We start from the raw sequence: 23,680 nt of genomic DNA on the forward strand, positions 1-23,680 counted from the left end.
ACCCCTCGACTCAAGCTATTTTAGAACAAGAAAGATACCCAAAGTCAGCGGGTATCTTGGCTGAAGATGCCGCTCAACAAGCCACAGTGCAGGACAGTGTGCCAGCCACCACGACGCCAACGACATGGTCTCTCAGCTCACCACAAAGAGAATCATCAGCACCAGCAGCCCCAACTGCAGTCGCAACCGCAGCCTTCACGGTCCCTTCTCAACCGTATCGCGGGAAGGTTCCTCTACCGGATTGGGAGACCTATCCAACGAGGCCCGTGGGACCGTTCCCGCAGATCAACAAGCCTGACGTCGAAGATCGTCCTCAACCTGAGTGGCGTATCTACGATAGCCGGAACAGAACCCGTGGTGGACCAGTAACTCGTCGTCCGCGTGGTCCTGCCAGCGGTAAGATCAAGCCGCGTGGAGGTGGAAGACATTCGTCGATCCGAGGTTCAGTGTCCACGTACTTTGCGCCGGCTGGAGACAGGAACAGCTAAAGCAAGGAACTGTTATAGATGCCGACGATGTTTTGTGCTGACGAATTCATCTTGAGATCATTCGTGTCGCCATTCGACGCTCACTTTGTCGATAGCCTGCTTTCTCTGCGAGGGTATAGGCTGCATGTCTGCTCTTTCTCTCGCGTGTGTCTACTTCTTTCCTTTTACTATAGTTGGTTCTCTGGAGTTGGAAGTTTGTTTGGTCGCGTTCTAGCTTAGTGGCCAGTGTGAATACAATTATTGCCAGTCGCAATCTTTTCAAAAATGCATTTACATTCATGAACCATGAGCATCACTGCACAAACGTCGTCTTCATCATCGCCTGTTGAACAAGATGTACGCTTACCCAGATAGTTGACTGATGCATTGATGATGTGCACGCCTTTGGTGTAATTCTTGTTCCTACATCCGAGGTGTTGCTCGTGTTGCGCATCACCCGTAGCTGCGCATATGTCCAAATCGCCTGCAAGGTAGATTGATCTTGCTTCAAGTCACCTCCCTTTGTTACCTCCGGTCTCTACAGTGACGTAGCTGGCACTGCATCCGTTCAGTGTTTCCTACTCATGAGAGGCTGAGGTCGCACCAGCGAGCTAACCACATGCGGACTTATCAAGGCGTCACCCCGAAGCACTCCTGGAAGGTGTCAACCACGTCAATACCAGATTACCACAAAAGCTGGGAAATCGCTCTGACCCTGAGAAGCTGCTAGACAGGACCAGCTACCACATCAATATGCCAGCCGCATAATAGCACTAGGAATACGAAGCTGTGCCGTTGTAGTCCTAACAAGCAACCATGACCTTTCTTTTCCTACAATTATACAGAAGCCACCTGCATGGGCCCTTGCAACACTACTGCAACCACCATGGTACGACGTGAAACCGAATGCATGGTCACAATCAAGATCTCACAACCCTGACGGCTTGACTATCCACATTCGACTTTCATGACACGCCGCGGTCTAGGGTCTCTACCAACCTCTCTCGTCCCAATCCGGACATGATTTAGCGACGCGCATTCAGATCACACGGTCTTGGCAGGAAAGGCGCGCGCGCGCAAGATTTTGCTGTTGATCTGGAAACGAAAAGCGCGCGCAGAAAGAGTATGAAAGAGCGGCGGGTCGACATGTATCGATCATCACACAGATCAACATCAGCATCGGTTTCGCACCTCAGTCTCTGAACAGCATTTGTATATCGTTTCTCCACATCGAGCATCTCGACAAGCGTTTACATCTGTCCTCTCTTCTTCCAAGACCAATCAACCTGTTTCCATCGCACAGTGAGTCTCATAAGTGCTTCGGCTTCCTAGGTCCTTACTAACAGCTCCAGAATAGGCATAGCGCTTCTTGTCAACATCTTCATCCTCAGCTTCACTGAGCATTCAGTCGTGCTACGCCATTTTCTCAGCATGTCCGGTTCAGTACAATCCCTCGCTGGTGGGGAGGTCCACGATAGTCTCATGGATGGCCTCCTGGAGCAGTTCAAGCGCATGAGCGACAAACAGATGAGCTTATTCAGATCCCGAATTGACGCAGAACTCCCGGTGGATGACTCCGCTGGGTTTACGAACATCGAGGACATTCCTTGTGAGATTCCAGTCGTGCCGTCCAAGAAGGTATCGGCTGTACCATCGACCGCGGCACCCACTACGATGTTTCAATCCTCCTCGTTCTCCGCACCAGCTGATGGACCGCCGACCAAGAGAGCGAAGCGGACTTTCGATGATTACCAGGGGGTGAAGCACACGCCGAGTATCTTCGGCGGCGATGCCATGCCAGTTACTCAGGAGACGAAGAAGGCTGCCAACCAGTTGCGCCAGCCCTTCGTTCGACCGTCTTCTAAGACTGGCGATGACGACCTGCCAGTGTTGCCTAGTTCCTCCCAGGCCAACTCAGGCGATGAAGCTGCCTCCTCTTCCCAGGCTGGCTCTCAGTGGGGGTCAGACTCGTCGCAGACCGTCCCGTCTTCTCCACCTCCTTCGAGGCTGTCTACACGCAGCAAGCCGTCAGCTGCAGGCACCGCTTCGCAGTCTTCCGCTTCGTCATCTGCATCTGCTGTTGAGCCAGTTCGCGGCCTGCAGGCTTCCAGATATGCTTCGTCACCCGCGCCATCACTTGCATCATCGCCGCCTCCTTCTCCGTCCCCGTCCAACCAGCAGACGTCTTCTACCAGCAGCGCTTTAGGCGCAGCTATAGCTCCGATGGATCTACCTCGGAAGACGTACCAACCTATCACCAGGCCACAATTGCGCTCCAACATGAAGAACTTCAGCTGTGGTGATCACAAGGGAGCCCCATTCTTGGAGATGATGCACCAGCTCTGCGCTACGCGAGACGATTATCTCAGATTTCTGTATCATTACGGTACGATACAACTGGGCCACGAAAGGCAAGATTATGACGCCATGAACATCGTCGCCGACTACGAAGCTGGTTCCGTAGCTAAGGGGGGTGTTGGACTCGGAAGAGACGGCGCTAGGATATTCCCCCCCGAATCGTTTGTCGTCTGCTATGGCAAAGCGCACAGGGGCACGCCAATGCATCTGCTGCCGCCGGATTACATTCGACACCAGAGAACAACACTCCCGACAACCCCGCGTCCATGGTTCAAAGAGGCGTCCGATATCTGGATGGCTCAGAATGAACCCCCTCCTGTGCAGCAGCGGACCCAGTCGTACAGCAACTTCCAACAGTCCATCAGCGATCGCCCCAGGAACAATCGTGGTTGGAACCCAAGGCCTCGCCAAGCGCTGCTCTACCAGCCGAGATACGGTGGGCCGAGCAGCTCAAACCACTCGCTCGGCGCGAATTCCTCTCCTGCGAACAGTCGTGATACCTTTTCCGAGGGCTGGCGCACCGTACACGGTGCAACCGAAGAGCTTACAGACGTGAACCCTGACCGCCGCCAGTTGTTGTTGGAGGCTGGACAGCCCAGGCTACCCAGCGCTTATACCGTAAGCAAAAGGGTGTCAAGCTCAACTCCTGCGACGGCAGAGTGCATGGATCTGACCATGTGAGTGGTATGGTGCGGAACGTCGAGATGCAGGTGGAGACGAGGTCTGTAGACTGCAAGGCTGGCCTGCAATGTCAGGCGGGTTGGTGGCGTCCTTTCTTTCTTTTTCTTGGTGTACTCAGTTATCTCCTTTGTTTCATTTTCCATGCTATCTTTTCCTACGTAGTACATAAATTGATGCTGTTGGCGAATATGCTCCGAAACAGTGTGTGGTGACGTCTAGTGAAGAGGAACTTACCCGTTGATGCGTTCGCAACCGCCCATTCGGGTCTGCTGTCCGCTTCATTGTTTCCAAGACTGCAGGTGTCGACTCCTTGGCACGCTAGCATCGCCGTGCCGCGGCTGCGCTAGGCACCACGCGGCGTCTGCGGCTGAACTCCAGTTCCTCGCAATTGCGGCCAACCCCCCCTTAGCCCCCAGACGACGCTTTCAAGTGGGCATGAGTTAGCGCGGTGAACCCTGACTACAACATGTCTCTAGCTATATCTATCAGGCACTCCATCATGGACACGATACACCGACCACACCGAATCGTCGGCCTTCCACAGATTCACAATGTGCACGCCCTACGGAAAGGTGCTTGAGCGATACAATCTCGCGCGGACTACTGGATCGCCCGACTCTTCGTCCCTTCGACGAACCCTTGGCGCGGGTGAGAGGGATAGCCTGAAAGAAGAGCTCTTTCTGAAGTATCATCGAGGAATTGCTGGTTGGTTACTCCCCTCATCTGTACGACCTCACTGACCCCAATCATAGAAAACCGCACCTCACCGAAATCGCCATCCGCCATTGATGTGTCGGGTAACACTCATGATGAGACATCACTCCCCGCCTCCCAAGCCCCGAAGCTCTATCGCTCACGAATCACTGGCCGCATAATCCCACGAATGCCTGACCCACATCCTCGTGTAACCTACAAACAGATCTCGGAAAGAGAGCTTCGCATGAATTTCCTTCATCGGATCAACGAAATGGGTTTGGATTTGCACGGAAGATCCACCATGATCCGGAACCTTGAATGGGAGCTCTACGCGACAGTAGTAGAAGCGAACGATAAAGAGTCGGTGATTGATCGGCTTACCCAGGACAACGAACGGCTCCAGGAAGAGTGCGATAAGAACGTCGACATGACACGCGAGATACAACGGCTCAACGAAGTGAATGAGATGCTCTCCGCAAGGCTCATGGAAGGATATAACAAGGCGATGGCTGACAAGGGACTGCTCATGGCAAGATGTAATGATCTAGGAACATTGGGTCTGGAAGGCAATGAGGCGAGCGGGCGTTATGGAACGCAAGCCCAGGAGCCAAGTTCATCTGCGTCCTCCGCGACCCCACATACTACTAGAGTGGCAAAGAAGAGAAAGACCTTCAGCCCTGGATCGCGAGTACCGAGAATGCAAGTGAGCTCCAAGGTCAGGGCCAACTACACGGACTCGGATGAGTAGTTTGGGCTACGCAGCCGAAGGGGCACGAGAAAAGATATTTGGAAGGTCGAGACATGTGGCGATGTGAGAATTAGGGCTGCATGGTAGTGTACATAGATAATGCATGGTTTCTCCTTATTCTTCTGACAAGCTTCACCTGAATGATTAGTCGCATAGTACAGAGCCCGGGATCCCACGATGAAGTCGATGATACTTTGGCACATAGCTACCTAGGTATGTTTAAACATGAACAGCGTCTTCCCATTGCAGTGCTCAAGGGTCTTTCCATACATGCCTGCCGAAGCTGACTCTGAGCTTATCGATAAGATATCCGTTTCCGCTTCCTTATCGCTGCACGGACATGCTGCATGCCTCGGCACAGACAACGCGGAAACTTTCCTCGGCTCTGTCGGAATGTCCAACCATGAGCAAAGTACACCGCAAAGCCATCTCACCCCAAGAGACTATCAACATCACGCAAGTCTCATCGCTCATAACGCGCATCGTTCAATTCGATGGAAAAGCCAATGGTATTACTACATAACGAAGGAAGACAAAAAGCAACAAGAGAGATCCGTATGTACCGGGCGGCATAGAGGGCCCAGGTCCCTGGAGGTCTCTGAGTGTCATCTGGCATCTCACATCCAGGAACAACCACCAGCTATGCGCCTTCCTATTGAACGACTGTCTAACCAAGATGCTCTTCGCGCTCGACATCCATGATAACGTCCATCATGGATTGAGCGTGTTGAGGCTGCACCGCCCTTAGGATGTTCATCACTTGATCTGCGATACGCACGCGAGGCAACTGCTGAGGCTCAGGCTCGATAGTGACTACCGGTCCTTGTGGCTCCATCTGCAAAGGTCGCGCAGGTCTTCGACGAGGCCTGTCGTGCCCGCGCATACGACGTGGTATAGGGCCTTGCATATTCCCGTTCCTCCGATACAGGGTCCATCCCCCAGTCATGGTTCCTGGGCTCCATTTCGGGGATCTATTGACATGAGCGAGCCACTGTTCTTCCCACCACCGGCCATCCCAGCGCATCAGGGATTCCGGGTCCGCGACCGGTCGCAGCTTGAAGGTGCACTTGATTGGCGAAGAGCCTGCAACCATGTCTTGAAGGGCGGACTGCAGCATCTCGTAGTGAGGCCAGAGGTAGGGTGTGTGCTCTGATTGATCTCGCGATATGTCGTTCGATAGATCGCGGTGCAGGGCCGCCCGGCGAGCGCACCGCCAAGCGACGTCTTGCTGCATGTAGTCGAATAGCTTACTCTGTCCTAGCGCATCAAGATCTCCATCCACGAACTCGAAGGTATACTGCGACGGCGACATGCAGCTGTTCTGGAGGGCTAAGACTTCCCGTATCCACGGCCAGATCGCGGAAGTCATCAGACTAGGCTCGTCGCGCCTGTCGATGTTTCGCATGCCAGACGCGTTACCATCCGCATCCAGAGTCGGCCCCCTGTAGTCGCGTTGAGTCACATAGCCGATGGTGGGAAAGATGACCTGGTCTATGGACACCTTCCGATGGATGCGAAGCTTCGGGTTGACGCGCAAAAACCGTATGAAGCCCTGAGCGTGTCTCTGGGAACGATGCAGAGGCCCTAGTTTCATTCACCTGGATGTTGCGAATCTGCTTGAGGGTCTTCCGGGGCAAGGTTTCGATAGCGCGTATCGCGAGCGTGGCGGCTGAGAAGTGCTTCACTCTCGCACTATCTCTAGAGTTCTCCAAGGCGACCACGTCGTTTACATCCAAATGTCGAAATATGTCGTCGTGATAACTATGGTTTGGAACGTCCCAGAGGGGTAAGGTCTTGAGCCTGGACATGTAGCCGAACGATCTCTTCGTACGCAGTATGTCCCAGGTTCGAGAGAGCTTGACCTCTCGCGCAAAACTTGGTTCATGCTGAAGGACATCCAGAGCTTTGACCACAAAGTCCCGTCGTGTGGACATCGCGTCATCCTTGCGGCCGCGGAACATGTCTAAGAGATCTTCGTTGGCGATGGCCTGCGCCATGGCACCACGGTATTGAGGGAAGTCGCGTGTAATCTCCTTAAACAAGTCGGGGGTGATGATATGGCGAGAAGCCATGAGAACGCGTTCTTCCAAACGCACCCTGAGATCCATGCTGACGCCATATTTGTGAGGGTCTTCCCAAAACCTCACATCGGCTTCCGCCGGATAAGCGTGGATGGTGTTGTACTTGAGGGCGAGACCTTCGGTCTGCTCCCGTATCCGCTTCGAAACATAACACAGTGACAGGTCGATCTTGCGCTGGTCAGACGCAGCCACGCACATCCCGGATTTTGGATTGATGCGATATCCTCCCGGAAGCGTGAAGTATTCTTCGTAGATTCTGTCGATCAACTCTTGTGGTAGGTCCATGAGCTTTTTGGGTGGTCGAACTTTGAGACCATCTGTCGACCAATCTAGTCTAGTTTGGCGCATGGCCATAGGGGCAGCGCCAGTCCGAAGTCCTTCTCCACGTCGACGCTCCATGTAATAGTGATGGATGCGGGGACTGGGGTGAGTTCTTGCCCGCTGCATGATGTAGGTGTTGGAACGAAGAGATTGTGGAGGCACTCTCGTTCTCTGGCTTGTAAAAGCTGTACAGCGGTTCAATCATTATCGATATATCATTTGTGCAATTATGCAGTCGCAGGCGTATCGGCATGGTGTCTCCAAGCATCCGCGCTCTTTTGTTTTCTCGAGTTACACCCTACCCTGCAAGAGGCGCCACGGCCTAGGCTTTCGTGTCTACCCCTGCGACCCCAGCAAAACAAAAGGATCCCTCCCGGAGAGAACGCCTTAGATAAACCGCTAGTCTGGCGCGTCGGAGCAGGTAGCCGCTCAGCCACTTGCTTTTCTACAATTTTTAGATGATGGCGCAGGAGACAGCCCGCGTCGTGGAAACTTGCAAGCGATGGATTAGATGAGTGCTGGTAGTACGTAATTGCGCGATGCAAATCACATTAGAATCATGGGGGTCGTCACACGGCAGATACTCATTCGCATACTAGCAGTGACAGGATGTTTCCAAACAGCCATAAACCGGCTTGATGATGCGCGTGTGGGTGTAGATACAGCAGAATACCAAGGGGACGAGAGCTTTTGACAAGAAATAAAAGAGATAGATAAATTGATACAGATAACTGATCACGCGCTTCAGTCCAGTCAGATGGATGAGCTGGAAAGGGCCGCGTATTGTGTCATGAGAAACTTGTCTACCGAGGCAGCAGGTGGCAGGCGCGTTGCGAAAGCCTCATTTAGGCTTAATAGGTAAAAAGGCATGACGAGCATTAGAATGGAGACAATGGCACACCATTTCAACAGCTCAAGGGCACACCCGCATGTCTCCCTCCAGCAAGTAACTGCCGCCGGCATCATTGTCCAACACCCTGCTCTGATGTCTTCTGCTTAGCACGTTGCCGCCTTCTCCGTTGACTAGCTGCTTTCCCTGTCCCGACGGGTACATCGTCATCCAAGAGGGCTCTGCACGGGGCTCCACCCTGCATGCACAATCCTTTCAGCGCTTTGTTGCCACGTCTGTAGAACTCTGGATCCCACGCACGAAGAGCCTGTATCGCGTCTGCAACCACGTCGCGGTGATGAGTATGTTTACCCGCACCTCTCTGTGGAATTTCCATATGATACTGCTCTTCCCCATTGTGTTTGTACGAGCAACGGGTGCCCCGATCGCAAATGATCTCTTGTGCGCAGATCGCATCTATAGGAGGCAGTACGATGTTGGGTGAGTCTGGCTTCGGGACGGGACGAACGTATTTGCCTTCTCCATGATACACAGCGAGGAGGGCATCTGCGTCGCCATCCTGATCTTGGCAGGTTCGTTCAAGGATGGCGCCAGTTGGTTCCAGCCTAGCGATCATATTGGGATTCGTGTCTTTGGCGAAGACCATCGCGCGAAGCACTCGAGTGATGTAATAGGCATCTCCAGGATTCAGACCGCGGTCCGCCATGAATTTCTCGAGCCATTCCAAATCGACTTCCATGAACTTCTCAAACTTAAGGCGCTCATCGGGATGGGAAGGGTGTCGGTAAGCCTTGTTCAGTAGTTCGATATGTTTCGCGAACAGCTCGAAGGAAAGATCGTCCGGCTCAGCACGATGTCTCCACCGGCTCCCATTCGGCGTCGAGGTGAATGCACCCATGTTGCTTGAAACAACGCGATAGAACGTTTCGATGACGCTGATGATGATCTTGAAAACGATTAGCATGTGAACCTAGCCGTTATTCTTCAATTGGAAATTGCGTACAAAGGATACCAATGAGATTCGCAATGGCGGCGCTGTATAGATGCATACAGATAGGTCGAGGTGATGATCGAGTGGCTTCTGATGGCGCGCATCTGTTATCTATGGTTCGTCCGACGGTCGAGGCTTGCTAGCGCTCACCCGTTTCGACTAGAACTTGGCAACATGGGCAGGTACGGATCAGGCCCACTAGGCGCCAGAAAAGCAACGAGCCCCGGTAAAGGGTCAACCGCCATCTGCGGGGTCGTTTTGATGATCTAATTGATGAGTGCTTAGGTAAAGTAAGGCATCCGGATCCGATATCTTCAAACAAATGTGGCAATAGAAGATCTTTCAAGAACAGCGACAGCAACATACTAGCATTACAGGATGATTTAACAAGAACCAAAAGAATGACAAAGAAGGCTTAGCCTTGTGCTTCAGTCCAAGATGATCGGATCACCGAAAGACTCTCCCGCTGTTTGTGCCCTCCATGTTTCCGCCCAATCGTTGGAACACATGAACCGCCGTTGGTAAGACTGCCACCACTCTGGGTCAGACCAATCCTTCTCCAGGATAGACTCGCGCAGCTTAGTGTCTATCCCGTAACTGAAGTTGCAAGAAAACAACGACGGGGGCTTGTTCATCCGGAGTAGCTTGCCATCGAGCAGTCCATGTGGATCCCACAGAAACCGGTCATCATGCACCGGATCGCCTAGCAGACGGGCCTTCCGCAGGGATTCGCCACACGCGTATTGCCATGCCGCATCTTCTTGCATCATGTCGAATATCTCTTTCGCGAAGTCAGGCATGGCGTCGCAGTCGAACTGCAGACGAAAGACCCCCCTGTCACGGCCAACACTGGCCATGACTTGCTCGGCTTCAACCATCCAGCGATAGATTGTTTGAGACACTTGGAACGAATTAGTACAGCTTTTCGCAACGTATCTCATAATGATGGCTTACAAATCTCATCCACTCGCCCTACCCCGTTACTTCTTTCCTTGCATACCGAAGCCCAAATGTTGCGCCACAAGCTAACGTTGCGGTGAACTTTGAGATTCGAGTTGATCGTCAAAAAGTCCACAAACGGCTCTGCATGACATTCTGGAAATGCTGCCGATGGTCGATCTTCATGCAAATGTACATCTCGAATTTGCATGAACACAGGGTGCTGGATGTACCGCGCTAGAAAAATGATCATGACTGCGGCAGCTGAGTAGCTATTACTTGTATATCCGGCAGGTAGCAGCGTACTACCCAGTAGAGGTAATTCGATCGGGTTGATTATGGTACCAGGTTCGTTCGTCATGCGCCAAAAGTCCAGGCTTGATGGGCCGTCCAGCTTTGCCTTGATTCTCAGCTTGAACAAGTGCCTTGGGATCTTTGCTGCAAAGCCAGGTTGCTGTTGTAGGAGGTCTAAAGCGTAGCGAAGGAATTTCCGTTCCGTAGATGGGCCTTCGGTGGCACTCATCATCGATCCTGAGGAATAACGCCACATGTCGCAATATTTGGAGTATCCGAGAACCCTGTCGTATTCCGGAAAGTTTCCAAGAATGTCGTCGAGTACGTTGTCGGAAATGAGCGAGCGAGTAGCGAATAAAGTAGCACAGTCCAACAAGTGATTGAGCCGAACAGCTTGACTCCAACGCTCCGCAGACGTTCTGAACTCCGACTCTGGTGAGGTAGTGGTAGCATGAACAGCGTTCATCTCGAAGGCCAGGCCGTGGGTCTGTGCTCGAAGATCGAGACAAACTGATCCTAGTGATAGATCTATGGGGTTACCATCAGCTGTCCTTAACTTGTTGGTGGATGGATTGACAACATAACCGCCAGGAACCTCATAGTAATAGCGATAAATCTCGTCCTTCAACTCCGTTGGTAGTTTTCCGAAAGGAGTCTTGTTAAAAGGAACACTTGGTTTTGCGCGTTTCGTTCTGAGGTATTGTGATTTCCAGCCCTGGTAGGTCGAAAGCTTTCGCTGCGTCATAGCGGACTTCAGGGTAGTTGTTGTGCAGCTCGAGTCGGAATCGATGAAAGTCGTCGTTATAACCTGCACCCACCAAAGGCGAGAGACTTACCGGTTTTTGACTCGCGCTTGAACATCCTACATTATCTCATCCAGCCACCTATGGAGACATAATATCACATGCCATGCACATGCGACGGGGTGGAGGCTGGCATCTGCAGGTGCTAGTAAGGTGGTACTTGCGTGTTCGTACCTAGAAGTAGCTAGATAACAAGAGCCGTGGCAAGCCCAAGTTTCGTATGATACTGGCTTTGGATTCACCAGAATGGCTAGAAGCTTGCTGGTGGCCGATATCATGGCAGAGTATAGAAGCGGGATGAGTCGAAACTGGATGTGGAGATTACCCAAGCAAAAGCAAGCTCTAGCGCCAGAAGTACGAGCGAAAAAAGCAGCATCCACCAAGGGCTGAGAGGGGTAGGGAACTAGGGTGAAGAGAAAGCCTCAAAGGCTATGGCGCGTATATCGAATGCGGAGTCGATGCGCGCTGACCTCTCGTCAACAATCACAACCCGCTGGTCGCCCAGGGCAATAGGGGAGTCCAGGCCACCAACGTTGAGCGCATTGCGCAAGCCTTCTGCGCCGCTGCGACAGGCAATCAAAGAGGTCTGAAGGCTTACGATGCTGTTGAACCAGGTGGGCGGAGCGGGTGTTGAAGCTTGCGTTGGGAAATACGTGACGTTAATTCCGAACGGCAAGCCCTGTGTTTCCGCCGTCTCTGAGTGGTATTCCGAAGGCACGCCTTTCGTAAATGGCCATCTTTCCTAACGCCAGATTGCACGATTACCCATGCTCGTAGCGATGATGATGACGATGAAATCGGTCGCGCAGCTCTCGTAGGGGGTTGGATACGCTTGCTTGTGCCATTGTGTCAGTCCGAGATGGTGCCGACGGTATCTTAGGAGGGTAGGAGGACGAGTGCAACGGGGAATGCAGTGGCGCGGGCGGCTGATGAAGTGACTTCAACGTATGGATTCGTACGGATTAACCCCAACCAAGACAAAGCAGATGCCTGAATACACCGCGCATGCTGCTCGTCGTAAGGAGTGTCAAAGGTGAAATATGTTGGGACCTCGGCAGGCATCAGCCCCGCCCACCCCAAGTGACCTCATGACCAACAGCTTCCGAAGCCATACTTGGTGGCAGGCAATAGGTGGTCTTTGAAAGCTGCCTCTGTGATTCTTGTCGGTGCAGCCCAAAGAAGGGGAGAAATGGAGCCGCCATCAAGAGGATCACGAAAATCGCGCGTTCATTGGGCGCCAAGACGCTAGCTGCCGAGGTAGCTAGCTTAGGTGGACCCCTATATTCGCGCGTCACGATTACACCGGGTAGCCGCCACTTTAGAAAAGAGGTAAGAAGGCTACGTTGCTACAATACTATACAAAGATCTATCCTGAATCGAATGTAGGCTGCAGGGCACCTATTTGTTCTTCCCTCAAACGACAAAATCGCCTTCTGGTGCCTACGGGCGAGAGCTTCTTATATATCATCAGCAATATTACTCAAAGCCGCCCTCTACCTGTTGGGTAACCATCCTATTCGTCACCACAGCTTGCAACTGCCATCTCTAAAGCCGACTGGATGCGGAATGAGATGCTCGCGCCTTTTTGCGCAAGGCTGTTACCCGCGAGGCTCGAACCTATACTCCAACGACTTCTTCCGCATGTTTAGCGAACCCCTCGGTCGCTGATAAGTTCTCACAAATCTCACGAAGGCAAACCCCCATCTTCATGGCACTGCAACATCAAAGGTACGAGGTTCGTGCTTACTCCATTGCTCCTCCCATTCCTTCATCGACCATCCCTGAGCAGCCTGCCTTATGGAAGACGAGTAATCGACACTAGCGAGGCTGAAGTCACAGCTCACTATAGAAGTACCGTCAGCAATCGCAGCGAGAGCTTCCGAAAAGCCTCTCATCTGGTAGCTGGCGTTGCGCCTCGTTTCGAACCAGCTCATCTTGTTGTGATGATCTGCGCGATGCTCTTCGAATACTGTCTGCCATGCGGCATCTCGCTGCACGATCTTGAACACTTCGGCGCTCCTCTCAGGTATTGGCTGCCCGTTGAACACCAACTTGAAGCATTGAGGTGGCATGCCTAGATCGTCAAGGGCAAGCGCCTCCATGATCCATGGTGCTAAGCACGATCTGGTGATATACTCAGCACGCAGCGGACGCAAACGACCTTGGCCACAATAAAAGCCGTTCATTCTGGAAGCACCGGCAGGAAGCGCGTTTCTCCACAAATCCACCCGTCGTTCTATTCGAAGTGCTCCATTCTCTTGACAGTAGGGAAGCAAGCCTTGGACATGGCACTCGGGCCAAGCAGCAGCTACGTGGTTCTCATCCAAGAGCACGCGACGAAAGCGGCATCGTATAGATGCAGGCATTGACGAGAAGAAGCGGGTTGCGGCCGATGCCGCGGAGAAACTGTATTTAGTTCGTTGCAGGCTTTGGAGAAGGTGTAAGTTATGCTGCAGACTGCGCCTGATATCAGCTATGTCGTTGCTGTCCGGTATAAGCCAAGGTGAATGTTGCAGTGAGACAACCTCAATGGTTTTGTGGTTCGAGCCTTCCATGTTCCAATCAGCATCTTCAAGAAGGGCCTCTAAAGCCCGTATGACGAATCGGCGATAGAGCGACGGAGCTTCACCCCAGGAGTCATCGGCAAGACCATCGACACTGATCACTCCCATGCCGCGAAGTTGTCTGATGACGGGTAGGAATTGTGGAAAGACTGCCTCCAATTTGTTGCAGCTGTCTTGGTCGATGCATCCACGGAACGCTCGTAGTAGGCGTGACCTGCTGCCTTCATCCCTAAGCTGCATGTAGTGATACTGTCCTGCATGATCTGATGTAGCTTCGTTGTAAAACGTAGAGAACTTGACGGTGTTGAGGGTGAATATGAGGCCGTGCATTTCTGCAGCAGCAAATTTGCAGGTAGACAAAAACTCAAGGTCGATGGGAGTGCCGTCCATCTCGGTCAGTCTGTTCGTCTCATAACGGTAATGATACCCGCCCGGAGCTGTAAGGTAGTAGCCATACACTAGATTGCGCAGTTCGGAGGGAAGTGAGAACAGTTTGGACTGCGACTGTCGGTTGGGGACGGAAACGTCATCCATCGTACGCGGCGGACTGGGTATGGGGTGCCGCGGTATTGAGAGATGTAATGCAGGGTATCTGGGTGTTCTTGAGGGTTGTATTTGCGAAGTTTAAAGGAAAAGATTTTTGGGGGTTCGTGTCAATTGGTAGGAGAATGCTTTAAGTAGGTAGTACCTTCCTCATCTTTGGGAAGGCAATCCATGGTACTGCGGTGACGCGACGCCGAGCGACTCACAACTTCCGAAATCCATATGTACCCATCCAATCAGGTCCTCTCGAAAAGAGAATTATCGTCCACACAAGAGCTTGGGAAGGCAACGACCCAGTCACGTGAGTCGCAGCCTAGGTAGCGCATGATCTCACCAACGAAGTAATGTACCCTCATCCTAAACACCACACTGCAATCGAGCGAAGAGACCCAACACATGTGTATATACCTACAGCAACGTAAAGTAATCAAACCACGCTATGTCCGTAGATCCCGCTCAAGCCTTTCCAGCAAACGGGTTCATCCCAGTCGCATCCCGGGTCGCGGTCAGCTCCAAGCCGGGTCAATTAAACCTTAGCATCGCCTATGTAAGCGCCGAAGCTGATGGTGACTTTGAGATCTGGATCCGCGATTCAGATATTCCATGCTTACACGCGTACGCTCCACAAGAGAAGAGCGGGTTTGTAAATGCGATGTGTGATTACTCAACCATGTGTGTACCTGGATATAGTCCCCCGGCGGCCCAGCCATCATCGTTGATCACGCGGGAACGTATAACGCTTACACACCTTTTCAAGCGCTAACGTCTGGCTCGAGCTAATTGCTATGTCGATGCACATATCATAAGCTATAGGATGGGAAAGTTTAGAGCTGGCTTACTAGCAAATTCGCTTGCCTGTTACTCATCCTCTTCATCCAAAGCCCACATTAGACACGCGGATATCCAATCTTCCATCCCCTAGTCAAACGATACGCCAGCTTCAACGATGGGCATAAAACTCGGTCCCATAACAGGCGCCATCGCCGCTCTCACCACTCTGACATCATCCACCTCCGCACTCCCCTTCGGTGTACAAATCTACTCATGTACAACGCCCGGAGTCATCGCCCCCGCTTTCGACGACGGACCAGGGGTTTACTCCGCAGACATCCTCGACAGGTATTATCCCATTTCCATCAGACCGCATGGCCTGGCGTGCGTGTCTCACGCTGACATATTCATCCAGGATGGAAGTCGCGGGCTTCAAAGCGACATGGTTCATCAACGGAGAGAACAGGGGCACCATATACGATCACAACGCGACGCTACGCCGGATGATCGATATGGGTCATCAGATCGGGTCGCATACGTAAGAAACCTACCTTATCATACCACTTCATTCCACCAATTGGTCAGTCATGTCCAGGTAAACACGCAACTAATCGAGAGTCAATCTAGATGGAGCCACGTGGACCTCTCCACGCTCTCCCCCACCGCCATTCGCAGCGAAATGATCAAACTCGAAGACGCCATGATGGATATCCTGGGCTTCTTCCCGTACTATATGCGCCCGCCCCTGCTCTCTGTGAACAGCCAGGCGCTCAGTGTGCTGAAAGAACTTGAATACCATGTTATTATCGGGGATTTGAATACGAAAGACTGGAAGTATCAAGCCAAAGATACGGTTGGTGAGGCCAAGAAGCTTTTTGTGGAGGGGCTGGAGAAGGGGTATAGTATTGTTGAGGCGCATGACCAGGAACTTTGGACGCAGGGTGAGCTGATTGATTATATGATTGCTGTTGTGCAGGAGAGGGGTATAAGAAGTAAGTCTTCAATTCCACCCTCATGCATCTGCAAATGCCCTTTGGCTGATGGTAATCCTATAGCCGTGACCGTCGCGCAATGTCTCGGCGAATCTTCACCCTCACAATGGTACCGCACCGCCCGCCTCCCATACCCCCTCACAAGATCTGAAGTGAGCTGCCAAACACCCTTCGCAAAGTGCGACACCACCGACGATAGTATTCCATGGGAGAGAATTACACCTGATCTGACGTGTGGGAAGAAGGCGAAGGGAAAGGGGAAGGGCTATCTCTGTAGGACTGGACAGTGTTGTAGTAGGCATGGGAATTGCGGTATCACGGAAGATTATTGCGCGGTAGACAGAGGATGTCAAGAGGAGTTTGGTGTTTGTAAAGGTTGAGAAACTATCGTTGGATAGCGTTCATCTAAACGCACGATCTTCACCTGTATCTTCGAGCCCACTGGCTGGAGGGCTTTGATAGCCGAAGGGTGATTCAGGGAGTTGTCGGATCCAGCCGTCAACATCCCGAGCGGGCACACCATCCGCATCATCGTCGCCGTCGTCATCGAAAGCTTCTTTGCGCCAACCAGCCGCGCCAGACATCGCGAGGATACGTTGGAGGTGCCACTGCAAAGTGAGCAGGCCTAGAACATGAGATTACGAAGTCAGTGTATAATTCACATGCGTTTTGTACAGGTACAGGTCTTACCTGTGTCCGGCAACGGTTTGTTGACCGGGTCGTCGGTAGACATGATGAATCTATGTCCGCTCTTCAGGAGCTGGCTGCCGTTGGGATCCCTTCGTGCAAACGGGCCGTAGCCGTCGCCAGACTCTGTCCGGTCTTTGGAGGACTCCGGTATATCCATGAGCTTGGCCTTGGTACCTCTCTCGCGCTCCTCTATGATCAACCAATGGAACTCTAGTTCCAACTGCTTCTTGTCGTCGGAGATTTGTACAGGGCGCAGCGCGAACGCACCTTGAGTGTGGAAGGTGTGTAGTGTTGAGGTCAGCGAGATCATGTTGGCGACGTTCTCTGTGCCTCTGGAGCTCGCATTGTTGTCGACAAAGATCTGCTCGCGCCATGCGTCTACGTCTGCCTTCTTCCAGAAGATTTTCATGGTAGCCCAAAACAGCTCCAGTCGCTCCGGGCGCTCTTCTCTAAACGCGCTCCATGGATAAATGTGGGCCTAAAGATCGGTTTACAAAGTCAGTTGTTGTCTCATATGCAGTTCGTACAGGGAGTTTACTAACCACTTCTGCACCCTTTGTCCTTGATACGGCACAAAGGTTGCCGTCTCGATCTTTACAGCGAGCTGCGACAACCGCTGATCTTCCAAGGCTGGCCTCTTGGCCGCCCTCACTTCGTCCTGATCTTGTCCGCGATGCTTTCCCGGAGGCGGTATGGGGGCGGGAGACGGGTGCGACGGCGTTGGAGAATGCGACGTCGTTCTTTACTTCTGGCTTTTGTTGCCAGAGCCTTACGGCATCCATAGCAGCGCTCGTGCGCACAAAATCGGTCTCTGCATTCCAAACAGCATCTGACGCTGCCAACGCCTCCACAAAGTCTAGTCTGGCGAACTGGCAGAACGCCCAAAGCACGCGATCGATCTCGATAGTGCTATGCTCGGCTTCGATCTTGTCGAAGGCGGTTTGCCGTTCTTGCGACCGCATACCGAATCGCTCTTCATCGCTCTCCGGTCTCACGCTCGTCCATCCATTCTTGGTGGCGTCCATAGCGATACGTATAATAATCTTCTTAAAAAATAAGCAGACTTAACTGTGCTGTGCAGAAAAGCTTGCGTCCTAAAATTCGGGTACCAAAAAGATTAGCACAGTTAGGTAGTAGCTTCAAAGGTAGTGCCAACCATGGTACCTCATTTCATGGACTTGATGATATGAAAGCGTCTGGCCGAACATGCGAATCGCGGCAGCGGACCAGGCCACCAGCGGACGTGTCGATGGCCCGTCGCATTGTTTCTGTTCGTAGAGTGTTGTCGTGGCGGTGGACAGGTGAGTGAGTGTTGTTATGGTTGTGGACAGGTGAGTTGGACGACTGGATGGCCGGGGAAGGCATGTTATAACGCCATGACGCCATCGCCCTGAAGGAAGCCGCCCCTGGTACGTAGGTAGTAGCAACGACCCGCAGACACACTAGAATACAACCGCGAGCGTGAAACAGGGTATCTTCTATACAGTCTATCAAGGTAATTCGCAAAATGCCAGTATGCAAGTTTTACACAAAAGCCCGCCGGTACTCGCCCAGAAAGGCTCACCCATTCCACATCCTTCCAACACCGAAAATGACTCCATGCCAACAACCTAAAACGACCCAATATTCCCCTTACTATACATAGTCTGCCTCCTCTTATGATGCATGCCCTGCTGTCCCCTAACCCCATTACTCAACCCAATCCCATCACCCAAAATCCCATTCCCACCAACCTTACCCTTCCTAACCGCCCGTCTCTTCGCCTCCCTCCTCTTCAACTTCCCACTCCAGTGCCTAATCTTGCGTAGTATGCGATCAGCCATGAGCACCAGTAGTGTAACAACCATAACCGGCACCGCAATAACCCAAAAGAAAGCGTCGGAGTGGTGTTGCACGCCGTTGAAGCGCTCGAAGTTTTGTCCGAAATATCCGACGAGGAAAGTAAGCGGGAGGAAGAAGATGGTTACGGCGGTGAGGATTTTCATGGATTCGTTTTGGAAGGCACCCATCATGTTGAAGATTAGGTCGATGAGGTTGTCGGCTGCGCGACGCATTTGGTCCAGGGAAGCGGTGATCATGATGCAGTGGTCCTCCACATCACCAAGGTACGTGTGTGCGAGGGGGCTGATGTTGATTTGCGTCATGGTCTTGCGGGTAGCGAGGTTAGCGGTACTCTGGCTCATCATGGTGGCTTGGGCCATGGGGTCGGCTTTGTGATCACGCAGAGAGTTGATCAAAGAGACGATGGGCTGGATGGTGTTGCGGAGGATGGAGAGTTCAGAGGTGAGCAGGTAGAGGAGTTGGGAGTGGTGCAGCTCAGGATCTTCGAGGACATCGAGTTCGAGCTCGCCCATGGCGTCTTCGTAGGCGGCTACAACGGGAATGGCGAGATCGACTATGGCGTCGATTATGGCTTGGACGATCATGCTGCTGTCTTGGCTGCGGCGCAGGATGGTGTCTTCGGTGCGGAGACGCTTGAGTATCATGTCTTCGACGTCGTCGGCGGAGTGCTCGAAGAAGGAGATTACAGAGTTGTCAGCGAGCAGGAAGATGCTGACTTGCTCGACGCTGACGGTCAGGTGCTTTTCGGTGAGGGCAGAGTGCTGCTCTAGGTATACGATCCGATCTAGATTGTAACCGCCACGGTAGCGTTGGAGGGTGCGTACGGCGGTGGTGGCGGGTGGGGTGGATATCTTGACCTTCTCGAAGGGCGTGTCGTCGAGCTGCTTCTCTAGATTGTCCAATGCGCTCATCATCTCATCCTTGCGTACCTGCTTCTTGGCTTCGCTCTTGGGGAAGAGCAGGTTCTTCGCTTTCTTGTACAGCGACTTCTTCTTCTCCTTCTTCTTCTGAGGGTGCCGCGAGCGGGAGCGGGAGCGAGCCTTGTGCCGTCGTCGTTCGCTGTCGTCGGAATCCGAGTCGGAGTCGCTCTCGGAGTCCTCATCCATGGGCGTCCGCACGAGTTTGGACAGCGTCAGGAGCAAGAAGGCCTGATCGGAGTACCAGTCCACCTTTGTCCTACTCTGGGTGCTCATCAAATCCTCAATGGCCAGCCTGTGCAGATTCTTGTGGTTTCCCAGGGAACGAATCACGTCCCAGGACAGGCCATTGACATTGATCCACCGACAGGCCACCCAGTCTTCCTTTGGGTAGTTGAGGAAGTCCTCCAATGTATCGTTGTCCAGCTCATGGCACTCGACCTTTTCGTCGGAGAAGTCTACGACGGTAATCTGGCATCGCGCGTATAGGTGGTGGTAGTTGGCGCCATCGGTCTCGTTCTTGGTGTCGACACCGGGCTCCGCACCGGGTTCCTGGTGCTGGTACGGGCGCGTCGGGGACTGGTAGTGCTTGACGGTATGCGATCGCGTTATGCGTCGGCGCAGGGTAGAATCAACTGAGAAGCGGTCAGGGGAGAGGATGTCTTCCCGGTTCGTCGATGCTGCAGTCGCCGTAGTCGCAGTTGCCGAGCGGCCGCGACTTCTCTGCTCGTTGAACTGGGTATCGATAGTCAGATGTGGAGGGGCGGCCGAATCTGAAGCAGAGCGCTCTGGCTGGTCGGGCGCGGGTGGAGCGGATGCGAAGTCTTGGACTTTTGTCTCATGGGGAGAGGCGGCCATCGCGTCCGAAATCCGAAACTGTGGAGCAATGGGGTTGGGTTAATTATTCAGGTTAACGAGAGTGAAGAATAGAATGCTGCAGCCATTGATATGGCAGGGCGTGGATTGGCTGGTGGTTGGCGGTTCTCCTGTGTAGCTCACGTTGTGAGGTCGCAACCTCTGAGCTTCGCGCGAGTTTCATGTGCCCAATGGCCCTCACCATGACGGGACAATGTGTAAATACGGGACTGCAACGACCCTGTGCACCCCGCAGAACTATCCGGTACCCCTTCACTCCCGTCACAACGTATTTGGGCCGTAATGCGTGAATTGCTCGCACGTTGAGTCAGATGCGTCGAGTCCGTAGTGGTGACACGGCATGGGAGGCCCAAGGAGAGGGCCGCCTTTGTCAGCGGCCTTGGTGGCATCGTGCAGCAGGCCGGCGCCCCACGCAGCCCTCGAGTGCCGCCGAAAGATGCAGGCGCCAACAGACGCAGCTTCAGTAGTCACAGTTCGCTGGCAATGCAGTGGGGAGACAAGTTTCAAGGGTTCACGGCATTGGCAGAGACAGAGGCAAGGGCGCCACCTGTGGCGTGGAGACGTGTGAGGGAATTTGGGCGGTAGAGGGACTCGTGGACGGCGGGGACAGGCGCCCGTGACATGTCGCTACACGTGCTGACGGTCCTCGAGGAGGGTACATTTGCAAGCAGCCATATTGCTATTCAACACAGCGTGTGCAAGGTGAGGGCAGTCATTTCGGTGCTCTCTTTTGCCCGTAGCGCATGAAATTAGCGGTTCGAGGCTACCCTTCTGGGCGGTCGGTGCCAATCCTTAACAGTGGGACTAGCTGCTCCACTGCCCATGACCTCTCACCCGAACCGCCTCTCTACATCCCATTCATCGCCGACAGCCTCATCCAGCATACCATAGCCCAGCCTTAGCACCACTACCCGTAGAGCGACACACGAGACGACACCAGTGTTGCGCGGCCCCACTGCGACGCCAGAGAGCGCTCTTGCCTGCCAGCCAGCGGCAGCGAAGCCATCCTGGTCCCCCTAACAACAGCAAACACGCCTCATCTCCGCCATCACCATCCCTTTCCACCGGCCTCTGCTTTGGTTATTCCCCCAACAGCCGTGCCGTGACAGCCTCGTCTCGTCCGAGTCTGGCTGTGGTCCGTCGTCACCGCGTTGTCGGGTTCCTTCCGCCCTCGAGCACACGTTTGCTGTGAAGCGCCGTCTGAGCACCGCTGAGCACACCACCACACGGGCCCCTCTATTGCGTCCGAGCCTGAAGCATCAACAAACAACTGGCTGCTTCTCCTCTCACCCCAGGCTCCGCTGTTTGCTCGCTCCCAGCCTGCAGCCAAACCCTCCTGCTTGCTGCCCACCACATGCGACACTAGTCCTGCACCTCTCCACCACCCAGCTCCCGCCCATCCACCCAGCCACGGCACCACACAGCTCCAAACATGCGCGAAGTCAACTTTAGCATCCCCAACGCCAACAAGGCGTCGGTCGGCATCACCACCGCCCTCTACGACCGCCGCGCCCTCGACTGCACATCGACGCTCCCGCTCATCAACTCGCTCAACCACCTCGCCTACCTCACAACCTCCTCGGCCCGCATACGGGACATTCTCACCGTCGATGGCGGCATCGAACGCCTGATATGCATCCTCAAGGAGGGCCGGAGCAAGGACATGATGGACATGTGGAAGTGGAACCTCGCCTTCCAATGCATCTTCAACATTGGCGTACGCGGCTCCGAGAACGTCAGGACGCGTGTGGTTGAGGCCGACATGGTGCCCGTCATCGCCTCCATTCTCGACAACTACATCAAGGTCATCGACAAGATGCGGGCACGCGCTGAGGTTGAGTTTCACAAATCTGCACGTCTCGGTGCATCCAGCCGACACCACTCCTCGCGGACCGGCGAGGTTGCGTCGAGCTCCTCACACCGAGCCGATCGATCACGGCGCATCATTCCTCCTCCCATTGAGATACCCCAGCCGACAGACGCACCCTTGGCCGACGCGACGCCCATTCCCGCCTTCTCCCTGAGCTCCCCTCCTGAGCGGACGACATTTGCACGCGGTCGACCTCCCCACCACCATCACCATCGCAGCCACGAAAGCCGGGCACAGCTGTTTGGCGCTCCCGGCAACAACACCCGCAACCTCGGCCAGCCATTGGTCACGGCGCTACCCTCCATGGAAGCAACACCTGACGCGTTTGCGCTACGGCCGGTGCGAGATGCGGATCGCCTTCCTTCCATGCTCCCCGCCCTGCAAGGGGAGATCACTTCCCAACCAGAGTCACCGACAACACCGAGCGCCCCACAGGCACGCCAGACGAGCCCAAGAGCGGGGCTAGCCCGGACGCGCCGCCGACCCTCCATCCGACACCAGCTGTCTGTATCTGGCGAGTCGGACCTCGAAGCACAACAAGATGACATGTCTGCAGAGGCTGCAACAGCGGCGGGTCCGTCTGTGAATGAGCCCATCGTCGGCATCCAGAACAATGAGATCAACATGGCCGACATTGTCGACAACGCAGAGATGCTGGATGCTGGCAACACACCAGTCCCCATCGCTGCTCCGTCGGAAGGCACAGACGAGAACAACGAGACGTTCAACATTACTCACCGTCCAGCGCTCGATGGCAGTCTAATCAACCCCACCAACACCCCGCCGAACAACCCCATCACCGGTTTCTCTCCGATGCCACCGACCATCAACGTCGTCAACACCAACCCACCGCCTCCCTGGCTACCAAGATACCAGCAAGAACGCAATGCGTCAGCTAGCGTGCTCGCAGCCATGCCTCGGGACGAAGACGTGCTCATGTCTCTACAACTACTCGCTTACGTGTCGAAATACTGCAACCTCCGATCCTACTTCCAGAACTCGCATCTGGTGCCCAAGCTGAAGATTGGCACCGAGATACTTGACGGAGAAGCCTCGACACCCAAGGCAGAGGAAGAAGAGGAGGAGTTGGAGGAATACGAACTTCCAGACGATTTTAACATCTTCCCCCTGGTTGAGCAGTTCACCGTACGACATCACTCGTCCGACATGCAGTACTGGGCCAGCGTTGTTATGCGCAACCTATGCCGGAAAGACGACTCTCGAGGCGGCATCCGACAATGCGCATACTACAAGTGCGGCAAGTGGGAAGAGTACACCCGCCAGTTCGCCAAGTGCCGTCGGTGCCGGCGGACCAAGTACTGCAGCAAAGAATGCCAGAAGAGCGCGTGGGTTTTCCACCGCCACTGGTGCGTTGCTGCATCGTAG

The 23,680-nt window shown here is 53.8% G+C and overlaps 6 protein-coding genes across 6 annotated transcripts; 3 read left to right on the plus strand and 3 right to left on the minus strand.

The window, feature by feature from the left end:
- Positions 1–1,898: 1,898 nt before the first annotated feature.
- On the plus strand, positions 1,899–3,506 carry J4E84_006790 (uncharacterized protein; the record flags this gene model as incomplete). The annotated part of the gene is made up of 1 exon (XM_049389377.1): positions 1,899–3,506. The coding sequence occupies one exon, from the start codon at positions 1,899–1,901 to the stop codon at positions 3,504–3,506; it is 1,608 nt and encodes a 535-aa protein (XP_049243086.1).
- Positions 3,507–4,503: 997 nt separating this feature from the next.
- Positions 4,504–4,950, plus strand: J4E84_006791 (uncharacterized protein; the record flags this gene model as incomplete). The annotated part of the gene is made up of 1 exon (XM_049389378.1): positions 4,504–4,950. The coding sequence occupies one exon, from the start codon at positions 4,504–4,506 to the stop codon at positions 4,948–4,950; it is 447 nt and encodes a 148-aa protein (XP_049243087.1).
- A 3,364-nt stretch (positions 4,951–8,314) lies between these two features.
- Positions 8,315–9,100, minus strand: J4E84_006792 (uncharacterized protein; the record flags this gene model as incomplete). Its single annotated transcript, XM_049389379.1, has 1 exon — positions 8,315–9,100. The coding sequence occupies one exon, from the start codon at positions 9,098–9,100 to the stop codon at positions 8,315–8,317; it is 786 nt and encodes a 261-aa protein (XP_049243088.1).
- Positions 9,101–16,757: 7,657 nt separating this feature from the next.
- Positions 16,758–17,571, minus strand: J4E84_006793 (uncharacterized protein; the record flags this gene model as incomplete). The annotated part of the gene is made up of 2 exons (XM_049389380.1): positions 16,758–17,267; positions 17,563–17,571. The coding sequence occupies 2 exons, from the start codon at positions 17,569–17,571 to the stop codon at positions 16,758–16,760; spliced, it is 519 nt and encodes a 172-aa protein (XP_049243089.1).
- An 828-nt stretch (positions 17,572–18,399) lies between these two features.
- Positions 18,400–20,406, minus strand: J4E84_006794 (uncharacterized protein; the record flags this gene model as incomplete). The annotated part of the gene is made up of 1 exon (XM_049389381.1): positions 18,400–20,406. One exon carries the CDS (start codon positions 20,404–20,406, stop codon positions 18,400–18,402), a length of 2,007 nt encoding a protein of 668 aa, XP_049243090.1.
- Positions 20,407–21,856: 1,450 nt separating this feature from the next.
- J4E84_006795 (uncharacterized protein) lies at positions 21,857–23,680 on the plus strand (the record flags this gene model as incomplete). The annotated part of the gene is made up of 1 exon (XM_049389382.1): positions 21,857–23,680. One exon carries the CDS (start codon positions 21,857–21,859, stop codon positions 23,678–23,680), a length of 1,824 nt encoding a protein of 607 aa, XP_049243091.1.

This window comes from Alternaria hordeiaustralica (assembly GCF_023758085.1).
Source record: "Alternaria hordeiaustralica strain BMP 2776 chromosome Unknown scaffold_13, whole genome shotgun sequence".
Lineage (NCBI taxonomy): Eukaryota > Fungi > Ascomycota > Dothideomycetes > Pleosporales > Pleosporaceae > Alternaria > Alternaria hordeiaustralica.